This window comes from Coregonus lavaretus (genome assembly GCF_964263955.1).
Source record: "Coregonus lavaretus genome assembly, chromosome: 1".
In the NCBI taxonomy this organism is placed as follows: Eukaryota; Metazoa; Chordata; class Actinopteri; order Salmoniformes; family Salmonidae; genus Coregonus; species Coregonus lavaretus.
In genome coordinates, this window is record NC_139988.1 from 93,361,370 (window position 1) to 93,380,180 (window position 18,811).

At 49.7% G+C, this 18,811-nt stretch overlaps 1 protein-coding gene across 1 annotated transcript in view; it reads right to left on the bottom strand.

Annotated features, from left to right (window-relative positions):
* LOC311134471 (lysosomal-trafficking regulator-like) overlaps positions 1-18,811 on the bottom strand; it is a gene marked incomplete at both ends in the record, with an annotated part of 162,828 nt that overhangs the window by 31,947 nt on the left and 112,070 nt on the right. The window contains 5 exon segments of the mRNA XM_084168154.1: positions 6,569-6,759; positions 10,127-10,287; positions 10,906-11,079; positions 11,438-11,594; positions 14,665-15,040. Of these exon segments, the coding sequence (XP_084024280.1) occupies positions 6,569-6,759; positions 10,127-10,287; positions 10,906-11,079; positions 11,438-11,594; positions 14,665-15,040 (1,059 nt within the window).

Genomic DNA, 18,811 nt, shown 5'->3' on the forward strand with positions numbered 1-18,811 from the left:
TTATAAAAAAAAATCCCAAACTTTGAACATCCCACTGAGCACCATTAAATCCATTATTAAAAAATAGAAAGAATATGGCACCACAACAAACCTGCCAAGAGAGGGCCGCCCACCAAAACTCACGGACCAGGCAAGGAGGGCATTAATCAGAGAGGCAACAAAGAGACCAAAGATAACCCTGAAGGAGCTGCAAAGCTCCACAGCGGAGATTGGAGTATCTGTCCATAGGACCACTTTAAGCCGTACACTCCACAGAGCTGGATGGCGCTAAATACAGGGACATTCTTGAAGGAAACTTGTTTCAGTCTTCCAGAGATTTGAGACTGGGATGGAGGTTCACCTTCCAGCAGGACAATGACCCTAAGCATACTGCTAAAGCAACACCTGAGTGGTTTAAGGGGAAACATTTAAATGTCTTGGAATGGCCTAGTCAAAGCCCAGACCTCAATCCAATTGAGAATCTGTGGTATGACTTAAAGATTGCTGTACACCAGCGGAACCCATCCAACTTGAAGGAGCTGGAGCAGTTTTTCCTTGAAGAATGGGCAAAAATCCCAGTGGCTAGATGTGCCAAGCTTATAGAGACATACCCCAAGAGACTTGCAGCTGTAATTGCTGCAAAAGGTGGCTCTACAAAGTATTGACATTGGGGGGGTGAATAGTTATGCACCCTCAAGTTTTATGTTTTTTTGTCTTATTTCTTGTTTGTTTCACAATAAAACATATTTTGCATCTTCAAAGTGGTAGGCATGTTGTGTAAATCAAATGATACAAACCCCCCAAAAGTATATTTTAATTCCAGGTTGTAAGGCAACAAAATAGGAAAAATGCCAAAGGGGGGTGAATACTTTCACAAGCCACTGTAGCTAGGTGAAGAAAAAAAAACAATGTAATCCATTTTGAATTCAGGCTGTAACACAACAAAATGTGGAATAAGTCAAGGGGTCTGAATACTTTCTGAAGGCACTCCAATCTCCGCTGTGGAGCTTTGCAGCTCCTTCAGGGTTATCTTTGGTCTCTCTGTTGCGATTACATTACTGAGCGTTAGCTTGCGCTGGCATTTTTCATCCTATAACTTGTTCTAAATCTTCTTTTTAATTAGTGAGCCAACATGTTTTCAGCACTTTTATATCCCTGACTGATCACGCTCAACAGTTTCTTGTGTGTATCAAGAATGGTCCACCACCCAAAGGACACCCAGCCAACTTGACACAACTTGAAGCATTGGAGTCAAGATAGCCAGCATCCCTGTGCAAGGGGTCCTTAATGTTTTGTACACTCAGTGTATAGAGATCACAGTATTGAATCACAATACATATAGAATTGTGAGAATCGCAATACACATCACATTGGCACCTCAGTATGGTGATAATATGGTATGGTGAGGTCCCTCAGTATGGTGATAATATGGTATGGTGAGGTCCCTCAGTATGGTGATAATATGGTATGGTGAGGTCCCTCAGTATAGTGATAATATGGTATGGTGAGGTCCCTCAGTATGGTGATAATATGGTATGGTGAGGTCCCTCAGTATGGTGATAATATGGTGAGGTCCCTCAGTATGGTGATAATATGGTGAGGTCCCTCAGTATGGTGATAATATGGTATGGTGAGGTCCCTCAGTATAGTGATAATATGGTATGGTGAGGTCCCTCAGTATGCTGATAATATGGTGAGGTCCCTCAGTATGGTGATAATATGGTATGGTGAGGTCCCTCAGTATGGTGATAATATGGTATGGTGAGGTCCCTCAGTATGGTGATAATATGGTATGGTGAGGTCCCTCAGTATGGTGATAATACGGTATGGTGAGGTCCCTCAGTATGGTGATAATATGGTATGGTGAGGTCCCTCAGTATGGTGATAATATGGTATGGTGAGGTCCCTCAGTATGGTGATAATATGGTATGGTGAGGTCCCTCAGTATGGTGATAATATGGTGAGGTCCCTCAGTATGGTGATAATATGGTATGGTGAGGTCCCTCAGTATGGTGATAATATGGTATGGTGAGGTCCCTCAGTATGGTGATAATATGGTATGGTGAGGTCCCTCAGTATGGTGATAATATGGTATGGTGAGGTCCCTCAGTATGGTGATAATATGGTATGGTGAGGTCCCTCAGTATGGTGATAATATGGTATGGTGAGGTCCCTCAGTATGGTGATAATATGGTGAGGTCCCTCAGTATGGTGATAATATGGTGAGGTCCCTCAGTATGGTGATAATATGGTGAGGTCCCTCAGTATGGTGATAATATGGTATGGTGAGGTCCCTCAGTATGGTGATAATATGGTGAGGTCCCTCAGTATGGTGATAATATGGTGAGGTCCCTCAGTATGGTGATAATATGGTATGGTGAGGTCCCTCAGTATGGTGATAATATGGTATGGTGAGGTCCCTCAGTATGGTGATAATATGGTATGGTGAGGTCCCTCAGTATGGTGATAATATGGTAGGTGAGGTCCCTCAGTATGGTGATAATATGGTATGGTGAGGTCCCTCAGTATGGTGATAATATGGTGAGGTCCCTCAGTATGGTGATAATATGGTATGGTGAGGTCCCTCAGTATGGTGATAATATGGTATGGTGAGGTCCCTCAGTATGGTGATAATATGGTATGGTGAGGTCCCTCAGTATGGTGATAATATGGTATGGTGAGGTCCCTCAGTATGGTGATAATATGGTGAGGTCCCTCAGTATGGTGATAATATGGTATGGTGAGGTCCCTCAGTATGGTGATAATATGGTGAGGTCCCTCAGTATGGTGATAATATGGTGAGGTGAGGTCCCTCAGTATGGTGATAATATGGTATGGTGAGGTCCCTCAGTATGGTGATAATATGGTATGGTGAGGTCCCTCAGTATGGTGATAATATGGTATGGTGAGGTCCCTCAGTATGGTGATAATATGGTGAGGTCCCTCAGTATGGTGATAATATGGTATGGTGAGGTCCCTCAGTATGGTGATAATATGGTATGGTGAGGTCCCTCAGTATGGTGATAATATGGTATGGTGAGGTCCCTCAGTATGGTGATAATATGGTATGGTGAGGTCCCTCAGTATGGTGATAATATGGTATGGTGAGGTCCCTCAGTATAGTGATAATATGGTATGGTGAGGTCCCTCAGTATGGTGATAATATGGTATGGTGAGGTCCCTCAGTATGGTGATAATATGGTGAGGTCCCTCAGTATGGTGATAATATGGTGAGGTCCCTCAGTATGGTGATAATATGGTATGGTGAGGTCCCTCAGTATAGTGATAATATGGTATGGTGAGGTCCCTCAGTATGGTGATAATATGGTGAGGTCCCTCAGTATGGTGATAATATGGTATGGTGAGGTCCCTCAGTATGGTGATAATATGGTATGGTGAGGTCCCTCAGTATGGTGATAATATGGTATGGTGAGGTCCCTCAGTATGGTGATAATACGGTATGGTGAGGTCCCTCAGTATGGTGATAATATGGTATGGTGAGGTCCCTCAGTATGGTGATAATATGGTATGGAGAGGTCCCTCAGTATGGTGATAATATGGTATGGTGAGGTCCCTCAGTATGGTGATAATATGGTGAGGTCCCTCAGTATGGTGATAATATGGTGAGGTCCCTCAGTATGGTGATAATATGGTATGGTGAGGTCCCTCAGTATGGTGATAATATGGTATGGTGAGGTCCCTCAGTATGGTGATAATATGGTATGGTGAGGTCCCTCAGTATGGTGATAATATGGTATGGTGAGGTCCCTCAGTATGGTGATAATATGGTATGGTGAGGTCCCTCAGTATGGTGATAATATGGTATGGTGAGGTCCCTCAGTATGGTGATAATATGGTATGGTGAGGTCCCTCAGTATGGTGATAATATGGTATGGTGAGGTCCCTCAGTATGGTGATAATATGGTATGGTGAGGTCCCTCAGTATGGTGATAATATGGTGAGGTCCCTCAGTATGGTGATAATATGGTGAGGTCCCTCAGTATGGTGATAATATGGTGAGGTCCCTCAGTATGGTGATAATATGGTATGGTGAGGTCCCTCAGTATGGTGATAATATGGTGAGGTCCCTCAGTATGGTGATAATATGGTGAGGTCCCTCAGTATGGTGATAATATGGTATGGTGAGGTCCCTCAGTATGGTGATAATATGGTATGGTGAGGTCCCTCAGTATGGTGATAATATGGTATGGTGAGGTCCCTCAGTATGGTGATAATATGGTAGGTGAGGTCCCTCAGTATGGTGATAATATGGTATGGTGAGGTCCCTCAGTATGGTGATAATATGGTGAGGTCCCTCAGTATGGTGATAATATGGTATGGTGAGGTCCCTCAGTATGGTGATAATATGGTATGGTGAGGTCCCTCAGTATGGTGATAATATGGTATGGTGAGGTCCCTCAGTATGGTGATAATATGGTATGGTGAGGTCCCTCAGTATGGTGATAATATGGTGAGGTCCCTCAGTATGGTGATAATATGGTATGGTGAGGTCCCTCAGTATGGTGATAATATGGTGAGGTCCCTCAGTATGGTGATAATATGGTGAGGTGAGGTCCCTCAGTATGGTGATAATATGGTATGGTGAGGTCCCTCAGTATGGTGATAATATGGTATGGTGAGGTCCCTCAGTATGGTGATAATATGGTATGGTGAGGTCCCTCAGTATGGTGATAATATGGTGAGGTCCCTCAGTATGGTGATAATATGGTATGGTGAGGTCCCTCAGTATGGTGATAATATGGTATGGTGAGGTCCCTCAGTATGGTGATAATATGGTATGGTGAGGTCCCTCAGTATGGTGATAATATGGTATGGTGAGGTCCCTCAGTATGGTGATAATACGGTATGGTGAGGTCCCTCAGTATGGTGATAATACGGTATGGTGAGGTCCCTCAGTATGGTGATAATATGGTATGGTGAGGTCCCTCAGTATGGTGATAATATGGTATGGTGAGGTCCCTCAGTATAGTGATAATATGGTATGGTGAGGTCCCTCAGTATGGTGATAATATGGTGAGGTCCCTCAGTATGGTGATAATATGGTGAGGTCCCTCAGTATGGTGATAATATGGTATGGTGAGGTCCCTCAGTATGGTGATAATATGGTATGGTGAGGTCTCTCAGTATGGTGATAATATGGTATGGTGAGGTCCCTCAGTATGGTGATAATATGGTATGGTGAGGTCCCTCAGTATGGTGATAATATGGTATGGTGAGGTCCCTCAGTATGGTGATAATATGGTATGGTGAGGTCCCTCAGTATGGTGATAATATGGTATGGTGAGGTCCCTCAGTATGGTGATAATATGGTATGGTGAGGTCCCTCAGTATGGTGATAATATGGTGAGGTCCCTCAGTATGGTGATAATATGGTATGGTGAGGTCCCTCAGTATGGTGATAATATGGTATGGTGAGGTCCCTCAGTATGGTGATAATATGGTGAGGTCCCTCAGTATGGTGATAATATGGTGAGGTCCCTCAGTATGGTGATAATATGGTATGGTGAGGTCCCTCAGTATGGTGATAATATGGTATGGTGAGGTCCCTCAGTATGGTGATAATATGGTATGGTGAGGTCCCTCAGTATGGTGATAATATGGTATGGTGAGGTCCCTCAGTATGGTGATAATATGGTGAGGTCCCTCAGTATAGTGATAATATGGTATGGTGAGGTCCCTCAGTATGATGATAATATGGTATGGTGAGGTCCCTCAGTATGGTGATAATATGGTATGGTGAGGTCCCTCAGTATGGTGATAATATGGTATGGTGAGGTCCCTCAGTATGGTGATAATATGGTATGGTGAGGTCCCTCAGTATGGTGATAATATGGTGAGGTCCCTCAGTATGGTGATAATATGGTGAGGTCCCTCAGTATGGTGATAATATGGTATGGTGAGGTCCCTCAGTATGGTGATAATATGGTATGGTGAGGTCCCTCAGTATGGTGATAATATGGTATGGTGAGGTCCCTCAGTATGGTGATAATATGGTATGGTGAGGTCCCTCAGTATGGTGATAATATGGTATGGTGAGGTCCCTCAGTATGGTGATAATATGGTATGGTGAGGTCCCTCAGTATGGTGATAATATGGTATGGTGAGGTCCCTCAGTATGGTGATAATATGGTATGGTGAGGTCCCTCAGTATGGTGATAATACGGTATGGTGAGGTCCCTCAGTATGGTGATAATACGGTATGGTGAGGTCCCTCAGTATGGTGATAATATGGTATGGTGAGGTCCCTCAGTATGGTGATAATACGGTATGGTGAGGTCCCTCAGTATGGTGATAATATGGTATGGTGAGGTCCCTCAGTATGGTGATAATACGGTATGGTGAGGTCCCTCAGTATGGTGATAATACGGTATGGTGAGGTCCCTCAGTATGGTGATAATATGGTATGGTGAGGTCCCTCAGTATGGTGATAATATGGTATGGTGAGGTCCCTGGCCATTCCCAGCCCTAAACATATATCATGTTTTTGCCCAAAGCCCACTGCAGCAGAGTGAGGGCATATTTAGTTCCCTGATATTGTCTAATAGCAGAAAGAGGGACTCAGACTTACTATGAGAGCTGCCGTGTCCACATCCTTGTTCTTCAGCATCAGCTCTCTGACAGTGTCACACTTTAACCCGTCCGTGGTGACGTACTTGGAGAAGGTCCCACTGGGCTTACCGTACTTACAGGGCATGATAGACGTGAGGTCTGGACCAGAGGCATACAGGTAGAACGCCTCCTCTGACCCGATACGGGAGCCTAGTGGGGAGAGGGAGGGACAGACAGACAGACACAGAGTGAGAGAGAAAGAGACAGAGAAAGAGACAGAGAGTGAGAGAGTGAGAGAGTGAGAGAGTGAGAGAGTGAGAGAGTGAGAGAGTGAGAGAGAGAGAGAGAGAGAGAGAGAGAGAGAGAGAGAGAGAGAGAGAGAGTGAGAGTGAGAGAGTGAGAGAGAGAGAGAGAGAGAGAGAGAGCGAGAGAGAGAGAGAGAGAGAGAAAGAGAGAGAGAGAAAGCGAGAGATGCACACAGATACAGATGAACAAACAGATAGAAAGACAGACAGACACGGGCCAAAAAGTTAGCCTAATTATTATCTATGCATAGTCACTTTAATAACTCTACCTACATGTACATATTACCTCAATTACCTTGACTAACCTGTACCCCCCTGCATATTGACTCTGTACCGGTACCCCCCGTATATAGCCTCCCTACTGTTATTTCCCATTGACTCTGTACCGGTACCCCCTGTATATAGCCTCCCTACTGTTATTTCCCATTGACTCTGTACCGGTACCCCCTGTATATAGCCTCCCTACTGTTATTACACATTGACTCTGTACCGGTACCCCCCTGTATATATAGCCTCCCTACTGTTATTACACATTGACTCTGTACCGGTACCCCCTGTATATAGCCTGTATATTGACTCTGTACCGGTACCCCCTGTATATAGCCTCCCTACTGTTATTACACATTGACTCTGTACCGGTACCCCCTGTATATAGCCTCCCTACTGTTATTTCCCATTGACTCTGTACCGGTACCCCCTGTATATAGCCTGTACATTGACTCTGTACCGGTACCCCCTGTATATAGCTGTATATAGCCTGTATATTGACTCTGTACCGGTACCCCCTGTATATAGCCTCTCTATTACATACAAATAGAAACACAAGGGAACTCCTTTGCGATTCCCAATACTTTAGCATGCTGGTGGATAACATGTTTACTGGTAGACTATGGACTATTACAGCAGTCCCATTACCACAGACAGCAGTGTAGAGAGAGGCTTCTAGCTAGTCAACTTAATGACATCAGTGACTTTCACAGGCTGAGAATGCCTGGACAGGACACTGTCAGGAGGACACAGGCCATTCAAAGTTCATTAGAGGCAACACAAGACCGTTCTGTTCTGCTAGCTGTGGGGTGTAATTATTAGTCTAAAACAAAAGTTTCTATTGGACAAATTCATGTAAGTCCCTCCTCATTTAGTTTGCTTCCGTTTCAGAAACGTTTTGCAACAGAATTGGTGGAATGAATACACCCCTGTTCTCTAGCCCAGAGAAGGCATGGTCCCAGAGAATACCTCTGTTCTCCAGAAGGCATGGTCCCAGAGAATACCTCTGTTCTCCAGCCCAGCATGGTCCCAGAGAATGCCTCTGTTCTCCAGCCCAGCATGGTCCCAGAGAATACCTCTGTTCTCCAGAAGGCATGGTCCCAGAGAATACCTCTGTTCTCCAGCCCAGCATGGTCCCAGAGAATGCCTCTGCTCTCCAGCCCAGCATGGTCCCAGAGAATACCTCTGTTCTCCAGAAGGCATGGTCCCAGAGAATGCCTCTGTTCTCCAGCCCAGCATGGTCCCAGAGAATACCTCTGTTCTCCAGAAGGCATGGTCCCAGAGAATACCGCTGTTCTCCAGCCCAGCATGGTCCCAGAGAATACCTCTGTTCTCCAGAAGGCATGGTCCCAGAGAATACCTCTGTTCTCCAGAAGGCATGGTCCCAGAGAATACCTCTGTTCTCCAGAAGGCATGGTCCCAGAGAATACCTCTGTTCTCCAGCCCAGCATGGTCCCAGAGAATACCTCTGTTCTCCAGAAGGCATGGTCCCAGAGAATACCTCTGTTCTCCAGCCCAGCATGGTCCCAGAGAATGCCTCTGTTCTCCAGCCCAGCATGGTCCCAGAGAATACCTCTGTTCTCCAGCCCAGCATGGTCCCAGAGAATACCTCTGTTCTCCAGAAGGCATGGTCCCAGAGAATACCTCTGTTCTCCAGCCCAGCATGGTCCCAGAGAATACCTCTGTTCTCCAGCCCAGCATGGTCCCAGAGAATACCTCTGTTCTCCAGCCCAGCATGGTCCCAGAGAATACCTCTGTTCTCCAGAAGGCATGGTCCCAGAGAATACCTCTGTTCTCCAGCCCAGCATGGTCCCAGAGAATACCTCTGTTCTCCAGAAGGCATGGTCCCAGAGAATACCTTTGTTCTCCAGCTAGCAACAAGACTACCTTACACAATAACAACACCCTGGCCATACCACACAGCTTGAGAAGTCAACAGCAAGCAAGATATCCCTTTCTCAATAATGACTGACATACTGCAGAATGTGTGTCAATATATAACATATTTGCAAGAGATGGAATTACATGAGGGCAACTCCATGTTAACAGAGTGATGCTGAGACTCTTGAAAATGTATGGCAAACAAAAACCAATGATTGCAAAGTTAAACAAATCATACAACTCTATGCACAAGGACTACGTTTAACCATTCCCACTGAATTTCTGCAAAATGTGTTAACAGAATGACGGCAAAAACAGCACAAACTATAATTATGTAACCAAACTTTGCATATGCACTGTTCTTCAAGTAAATGTGTTTTTGTAAAATGTTCAGTGGAAATTGTTCAATGTAGTCCTTGTGCATAGAGCTGTACGGGATGTTTAATGTTGCAAATCATTGGCTTTTGTTTGACATACATTTGAAAGTCTCAGCATCACTCTGTCACTGTGGAGTTGGCCATCATCTAAGTGAGTAAGAAGCAGAGTCATGCTTTAAATGACCAGCAGAGGGCAACATTGAGTTATAGCCCCAACAACAACACAGAGAGACATATGGTATGTGTGTGTGTGTGTGTGGGAGAGAGAGAGAGAAGGTACAGAGGATGCAGGGGTTAGCTGGGACAGATTAAAACACACAGAGAGACAGCCTAGAGGCAGGATGCCAGACTAGAGGAAGGATGCCAGCCCAGAGGCAGGATGCCAGACTAGAGGCAGGATGCCAGCCCAGACTAGCACAGGCCAGGATGCCAGCCTAGAGGCAGGATGCCAGAATAGAGGCAGGATGCCAGCCCAGAGGCAGGATGCCAGACTAGAGGCAGGATGCCAGCCCAGAGGCAGGATGCCAGCCCAGAGGCAGGATGCCAGCCTAGAGGCAGGATGCCAGACTAGAGGCAGGATGCCAGCCCAGAGGCAGGATGCCAGCCCAGGCTAGTTCAGGCCAGGATGTGTGCTTCATTGCTGGTTTTTGTTTTATTTATTCCTTCTGGGTTTTATAGCCTTTTCTATCATGTGACCTCGGAGGAGCTCTTTCTCTTTCTCTCTCTCTCACACACACAGCTTCGTACCGTTAAAGAGCAGTACAGTGCCCATGTTGTACTGTCCATCCTGTCTGGTCAGTTCCCCAGTGTGTCCCATACAGTGTCCCAGCAGACAGAAGGTCTTGTTGCTGTCTGAAGACAGACTGGACTTCCTGGGTAATGTGTAGTCCAGAGACACCTCACACTTCCTGGATGGGGACCAATCAGAAAACAAGAAAACACATCAGGGTCATGTTCATTAGGTATCAAATCGAAGAAAATGAACAGAAACAGGGAAGGCTTCCCTAATGAACACAGTCCTGCTTTAGTCTCGGGCTATCTTTACTTAAGTCAATGCCATCTTGAGATGTTCTTACCTGACTCTGTTGACCCATAGTGCCAGGGGGCGTAGAGGTTCCTACCTGACTCTGTTGACCCATAGTACCAGGGGGCGTAGAGGTTCCTACCTGACTCTGTTGACCCATAGTACCAGGGGGCGTAGAGGTTCCTACCTGACTCTGTTGACCCATAGTACCAGGGGGCGTAGAGGTTCCTACCTGACTCTGTTGACCCATAGTGCCAGGGGGCGTAGAGGTTCCTACCTGACTCTGTTGACCCATAGTACCAGGGGGCGTAGAGGTTCCTACCTGACTCTGTTGACCCATAGTACCAGGGGGCGTAGAGGTTCCTACCTGACTCTGTTGACCCATAGTGCCAGGGGGCGTAGAGGTTCCTACCTGACTCTGTTGACCCATAGTGCCAGGGGGCGTAGAGGTTCCTACCTGACTCCGTTGACCCATAGTGCCAGGGGGCGTAGAGGTTCCTACCTGACTCCGTTGACCCATAGTGTCAGGCGTCCGTGGATGTTCTTCTTGCCCTCAGGCTGCTGGGTGTAGCTGATACCAAGGTGATGCCACCAGCCAGGTGAGACTAGCCCCTCCCCTGACTCTGCCTGGGCCAGTAGCCCCGCCTTCATCTCATCATTAGGGTCAATACACATCCTGAGGAGAGGAGACCGAGCAAATCAGTTAGTCACTCAGTCAATCAGCCAGCCAGTCAGTCAGTCACTCAGTTAATCAGTCAGCCAGTCAGCCAGCCAGCCAGCCAGTCAGCCAGTCAGCCAGTCAGCCAGTCAGTCAGCCAGCCAGCCAGCCAGTCAGCCAGCCAGCCAGTCAGTCAGTCAGTCAGCCAGTCAGCCAGTCAATCAGTCAATCAGTCAGCCAGCCAGTCAGCCAGCCAGTCAGTCAGTCAGCCAGTCAGCCAGCCAGTCAGCCAGCCAGCCAGCCAGTCAGTCAGCCAGTCAGTCAGTCAGCCAGTCAATCAGTCAAATGTATCACATCCATGTCCTTTGCTTCCCACCTGAAAGTGAACGCTCCAGTGGAGAGGTCAGTCCAGACCTGTAGCATCAAAGCTTTGGAGCCCATGGAGAGAACGTGCATCAGGCCTTCCTCCACTACCCTCTGCCCAGCCGGGGTGGCCCCCAGGTGGGGCTCCAATATAGGAGCTTTCCCCTCCTCTGGAGCACAGAGAAAAACATACAAATGTATCCACATTTCAATACAAAGATAAGAGAAGCTTTGATTAATGCTGTTAAAATGATACATCAGCTTAAATACTGGAAAAGCTCAGTGTGCAGATTTTTGTAAAAAATGACATGTTGTTGTGATCAAGTCTTAATATTTTTGGGGTTGACACACAGGGTTGGGCAGGTTCCTTTCTAAACGCAGTCCGTTACAGTTCGGCTGCTAGTTACCTGTCCAACATGCTAATCAGTAACGTAGCTAACTTCTGGATGATCCAAACTCAGTAATCTGATTACTTTACGTTACTTTTAGATGGGTTAGGTACGTTTCTAACCCTTTCTACTACAATACAGATAATAGTACCATTATGCTATATATTTACATTACAAACCAAAGTCTGTCAGATTTCCAGTCATTCCAATTGACCCCCTTGATCTTCAAAAATATGACTTGGAAATATTGATTAGATTATAACCCAAAAATGAATGATTTATTATCCAGGCTCTGTCGTAGCCAACCGCGACCGGGAGACGCATGGGGCGGCGCACAATTGGCCCAGCGTCGTCCAGGGTAAGGGAGGGAATGGTTGGCAGGGATGTAGCTCAGTTGGTAGAGCATGGCGTTTGCAACGCCAGGGTTGTGGGTTCGATTCCCATGGGGGGCCAGTATAAAAAAAAAAATGATGTATGCACTCACTAACTATAAGTCGCTCTGGATAAGAGCGTCTGCTAAATGACTAAAATGTAAATGTAATTATCCTACCCTGTTATGTTTGTGTTGTCATGGAGGACTGATTGGGCCAATTGCTGCTCTCATGGAATGGCATGCCTTGAGCACTACCGAAAATGGCTATTTGCATATGAGAAATGATCGCTGGCCTACTGTTTACATTTTTGTGGGTGACACTTTGATATCTCCATAATGTCAGCTGTTATAGTCTCTCCATAATGTCAGCTGTTATAGTCTCTCCATAATGTCAGCTGTTATAGTCTCTCCATAATGTCAGCTGTTATAGTCTCTCCATAATGTCAGCTGTTATAGTCTCTCCATAATGTCAGCTGTTATAATCTCTCCATAATGTCAGCTGTTTAAGTCTCTCCATAATGTCAGCTGTTATAGTCTCTCCATAATGTCAGCTGTTATAGTCTCTCCATAATGTCAGCTGTTTAAGTCTCTCCATAATGTCAGCTGTTATAGTCTCTCCATAATGTCAGCTGTTATAGTCTCTCCATAATGTCAGCTGTTATAGTCTCTCCATAATGTCAGCTGTTATAGTCTCTCCATAATGTCAGCTGTTATAGTCTCTCCATAATGTCAGCTGTTATAGTCTCTCCATAATGTCAGCTGTTATAGTCTCTCCATAATGTCAGCTGTTTAAGTCTCTCCATAATGTCAGCTGTTATAGTCTCTCCATAATGTCAGCTGTTATAGTCTCTCCATAATGTCAGCTGTTATAGTCTCTCCATAATGTCAGCTGTTTAAGTCTATTAAAAGTGCATAAGTTTGAACATGTGTCCATTAGGCCTATGGGAAAATATTAAATCAGCTCCAGCAAACAGGATGGCCCACACCAAGCCCAGTACAGGCTAGCCCACACCAAGCCCAGTACAGGCTAGCCCACACCAAGCCCAGTACAGGCTGGCCCACACCAAGCCCAGTACAGGCTGACCCACACCAAGCCCAGTACAGGCTAGCCCACACCAAGCCCAGTACAGGCTGGCCCACACCAAGCCCAGTACAGGCTGACCCTCACCAAGCCCAGTACAGGCTGGCCCACACCAAGCCCAGTACAGGCTAGCCCACACCAAGCCCAGTACAGGCTAGCCCACACCAAGCCCAGTACAGGCTGGCCCACACCAAGCCCAGTACAGGCTGACCCACACCAAGCCCAGTACAGGCTGGCCCACACCAAGCCCAGTACAGGCTGGCCCACACCAAGCCCAGTACAGGCTGGCCCACACCAAGCCCAGTACAGGCTGGCCCACACCAAGCCCAGTACAGGCTGGCCCACACCAAGCCCAGTACAGGCTGGCCCACACCAAGCCCAGTACAGGCTGGCCCACACCAAGCCCAGTACAGGCTGGCCCACACCAAGCCCAGTACAGGATGGCCCACACCAAGCCCAGTACAGGCTGGCCCACACCAAGCCCACTACAGGCTGACCCACACCAAGCCCAGTACAGGCTGGCCCACACCAAGCCCAGTACAGGCTGGCCCACACCAAGCCCAGTACAGGCTGACCCTCACCAAGCCCAGTACAGGCTGGCCCACACCAAGCCCAGTACAGGCTGGCCCACACCAAGCCCAGTACAGGCTGACCCACACCAAGCCCAGTACAGGCTGACCCACACCAAGCCCAGTACAGGATGGCCCACACCAAGCCCAGTACAGGCTGACCCTCACCAAGCCCAGTACAGGCTGGCCCACACCAAGCCCAGTACAGGATGGCCCACACCAAGCCCAGTACAGGCTGGCCCACACCAAGCCCAGTACAGGCTGACCCACACCAAGCCCAGCACAGGATGGCCCACACCAAGCCCAGTACAGGATGGCCCACACCAAGCCCAGCACAGGATGGCCCACACCAAGCCCAGCACAGGATGGCCCATACCAAGCCCAGCACAGGATGGCCCATACCAAGCCCAGCACAGGATGGCCCACACCAAGCCCAGCACAGGATGGCCCACACCAAGCCCAGCACAGGATGGCCCACACCAAGCCCAGCACAGGCTGGCCCACACCAAGCCCAGCACAGGATGGCCCATACCAAGCCCAGTACAGGATGGCCCACACCAAGCCCAGTACAGGCTGGCCCACACCAAGCCCAGTACAGGCTGGCCCACACCAAGCCCAGTACAGGCTAGCCCACACCAAGCCCAACACGGGCTAGCACACACCAAGCCCAAATGCTAACCTCCCCTGTTATTGTAATGGTGCGAGGTTAGCATGTCTTGGGGTTTTGATCTTTGTGCGTTTGTAATCATGTATTTGACCAATAGAGCTATAATTTAATGTGGCCTATGATGTCATAAACCTTCCTTGTATTTCATTCTGTGCTCTTACCCTTCTCAGTATGTACTTCTCCCTCTTCATTCTCAGCCACCTTCATCCAGACGGAGGCAGAGAACCCAGAGGCCATGTGTGGCCAGCAGTTCTGCCCCACCAGAGGGAGGTGTAATGGGGCAACGTGCCACGGAGAGGTCCTTAGATGTCCTTGTGCCTCTCCTCCATCCCCCTCCCTGCGTCCCGGGGACAGCTTCCCCCCCTTCCGCAGCATTCCGACCCCCTTCGCCCCAGTCCCCCCATTCTGTCTGGAGCCAGGGGAGGTACCACCAGGGAAGGACGCGCCGCCGAGGATCATGGGATAGGAGAGGAAGTAGAGAGGTTCCATGTCCATGTTGGCCTGGACGATCTGGAGGAGACCTTTCAGTAGGATGTACTGGGGGAGAGGGAGAGGGGGAGAGAAGAGGGGGGGGGGGGTGGAGAGAGAGGGGGGGAGGGGGAGAGGAGGAGGAGGGGGAGGGGGGAGGGGGAGGGGGAGAGGAGAGGGGGAGAGAAGAGGGTGAGAGGGGGAGGGGGAGGGTGGAGAGGGGGAGGGGGAGGGGGAGGGGGAGAGGGAGAGGGGGGAGGGGGGAGGGGGAGAGGAGAGGGAGAGGGGGGAGAGAAGAGGGGGAGGGGGAGGAGGGGGAGGGTGGAGAGGGGGGGAGGGGGAGAGGAGAGGGGGAGAGGAGAGGGAGAGGGGGAGAGAAGAGGGGGAGGGGGAGAGGAGAGGGGGAGAGAAGAGGGGGAGGGGGAGAGGGGGGGAGGGGGAGAGGGGGGAGAGGGGAGAGGAGAGGGGGAGGGGGGAGGGGGAGGGGGAGGTGGAGATGTAGAGGGGGGGAGAGGGGGAGGAAGAGGGGGAGAGAAGAGGGGATGGGGGGATGGGGAGGGTGGAGAGGGAGAGGGAGAGGGGAGGGGGAGGGGGGAGGTGGAGAGGAGAGGGGGAGAGAAGAGGGGGAGGGGGAGAGGGGGAGGAGAGGGGGGAGAAGAGGGGAGAGGGGTAGGGAGAGGGGGGGAGAAGGGGAGGGTGGAGAGGGGAGAGGGTGAGAGGGGAGAGGAGAGGGGGGAGGGGGAGAGGAGAGGAGGGTGGAGGGAGAGGAGAGGGGGAGAGAAGAGGGGAGGGGAGAGGGGGAGAGAAGAGGGGGAGGGGGAGAGGGGGAGGGAGAGGGGGGGAGAAGAGGGGGAGGGGGATGGGGGAGGGTGAGAGGGGGGGAGGGGGAGGGGGAGAGGGAGGGGGAGGGGGGAGGGGGAGGGGAGGGGGAGAGGGGGAGAGGAGAGGGGAGAGAGAGGGGGGGGGGAGGGGAGGGGGAGAGGACGAGGGGGAGAGAAGAGAGGGGGGGAGGGGGAGGGGGAGAGGAGAGGGGGAGGGGGAGGGGGAGGGGGAGAGGAGAGGGGGAGGGGGAGGGGGAGAGGGGGGAGGGTGGAGAGGGGGGGAGGGGAGAGGGTGGAGAGGGGGGGGGGAGGGGAGAGGAGAGGGGGAGGGGGAGGGGGGAGGGGAGGGGAGAGGAGGAGGGGGAGAGAGAGGGATGATGAGAGGGGGAGGGGAGGGTGGAGAGGGGGAGGGGGAGGGGGAGAGGGGGGAGGGGGAGGGGGAGAGGAGAGGGAGAGGGGGAGGAGGGGAGGGGGAGAGGGGGAGGGTGGAGGAGGGCAGGGGGGAGGGGGAGAGGTGAGGGGGAGAGGAGAGGGAGAGGGGGGAGAGAAGAGGGGGAGGGGGAGAGGAGAGGGGGAGAGAAGAGGGGGAGGGGGAAGGAGAGAGGGGGAGGGGAGAGAGGGGAGGAGAGGGGGGGGGAGAAGAGGGGGGAGGGGGATGGGGGAGGGTGGAGAGGGGGGGGAGGGGGAGGGGGAGAGGGGAGGGTGGAGAGGGGGGGAGGGGGAGAGGTAGAAGGGGGAGGGGGAGGGGAGGGGGAGAGGGGGAAGAGGAGAGGGGAGAGAAGAGAGGGGGGGAGGGGGAGGGGAGAGGAGAAGAGGGGGAGAGAAGAGAGGGGGGGAGGGGGAGGGGGAGAGGAGAGGGGGAGGGGGGAGGGGGAGGGGAGGGGGAGAGGAGAGGGGGAGGGGGAGGGGGAGAGGGGGTGGGTGGAGAGGGGGGGAGGGGAGAGGATGGGGGGGGATGGGAGAGGGGGAGAGGAGAGGGGGGGGAGGGGGAGAGGAGAGGGGGAGGGGGGAGGGGGGAGGGGGAGAGGACGTTAGAAAAGTGTGTGTGAAAAACTCTACATTCTACTCTATATCTCTGAACTTGACATTCTTAAAAAGGTCTTGATTGACGATAGCTGGATGGTTCTATCTTCATCCATAAGTGTGCATGTGTGAAGGGTGTGTGTGTGTGACTAGGTATCTGCTAAATGACGTAAATGTTGTGCCAGTACCGAAAGGTCGCTGGTTCTAATCCCCGAGCCGACTAGGTGAAAAATCTGTCGATGTACCTTGAGCGAGGCACTTAACCCTAATTGTTCCTGTAAGTCGCTCTGGATAAGAACGTCTGCTAAATGTGTAAAATGATTGATTGGGTGGCAACATCTCAGTTCATGCTGCAAGAGCTTTGATAGGTTGGAGGACGTCCTCCGGAAGTTGTCATAATTACTGTGTAAGTCTATGGGAGGGGGTGAGGACAATGAGCCTCCTAGGTTTTGTATTGAAGTCAATGTACCCAGAGGAGGACGGAAACTAGTTTTAATCCAACTTCACCATGGTGCTGCCCCTAGAGGGTGCTGTTGAGGCTACTGTAGACCATTGCAAAACAGTGTATTTTAATCAGTTATTTGGTGATGTGAATATATTTAGTATAATTGTATCTAAAAAGGATAACTCTTAATGTTTCAAATTTATATTTATGAAATTCACTGAGTTGGATGGTCTTAACACACACACACACAGACAGACACACACAGACACACAGACAGACAGACACACACACACACAGACACACACACACAGACAGACACACACACAGACGACCCAGCTGGGTGATTCATATCCATATGATCAAACAAAAGGTGGAGGATATTGAAACAGGGGACATGCGTCATACTGACAACTTAGGTTAAAAATAACAGTGTGTGCGTGCGTGCCAAACCCAAAGGAAACAGGGCCAGAGGGGCTGTTTGAACTGAGCCAGCAGCCAGATATCAATTAAACACATCTGTTTCATATCAAATCTCATTGTATTTGTCATGTACACAGTTTCCAAATGTATAAAAGGTGCAGTGAAATGCTAGCTCCCTCAACAGCAGTACAATAATCTAGATCTATAATATACATTTCCAATCCCACCACACATTCGGCGCTATGCAATCCAGTTTCCGAGCTGGTCATGGGTGCACCTCAGCCACGCTCAAGGTCCTAAACGATATTATAACCGCGATTGATAAAAGACAGTACTGTGAAGCCGTCTTCATCGACCTGGCCAAGGCTTTCGACTCTGTCAATCACCGCATTCTTATTGGCAGACTAAATAGCCTTGGTTTCTCAAATGACTGCCTCGCCTGGTTCACCAACTACTTCTCAGATAGAGTTCAATGTGTCAAATCGGAGGGCCTGTTGTCTGGACCTCTGGCGGTATCTATGGGGGTGCCACAGGGTTCAATTCTCGGGCCGACTCTATTCTCTGTGTATATCAATGATGTCGCTCTTGCTGCTGGTGACTCTCAGATCCACCTCTACGCAGACGACACCATTTTGTATATATCTGGCCCTTCATTGGACACTGTGTTAACAAACCTCCAAACGAGCATCAATGCCATACAACAATCCTTCCGTAGCCTCCAACTGCTCTTAAACACTAGTAAAATGAAATGCATGCTCTTCAATCGAACGCTGCTTGCACACGCCAGCCCGACTAGAATCACTACTCTCGGCGGGTCTGACTTAGAATATGTGGACAACTACAAATACCTAGATGTCTGGTTAGACCGTAAACTCTCCTTCCAGACTCACATTAAGCATCTCCAATCCAAAGATAAATCTAGAATCAGCTTCCTATTTCGCAACAAAGCCTCCTTCACTCATGCTGCCAAACATGCCTTCGTAAAACTGACTATCCTACCGATCCTTGACTTTGGCGATTGTCATTTACAAAATAGCCTCCAACACTTCCTCTCTAGGTTTCTTCCTAGGTTTTGGCCTTTCTAGGGAGTTTTTCCTAGCCACCGTGCTTCTACACCTGCATTACTAGCTG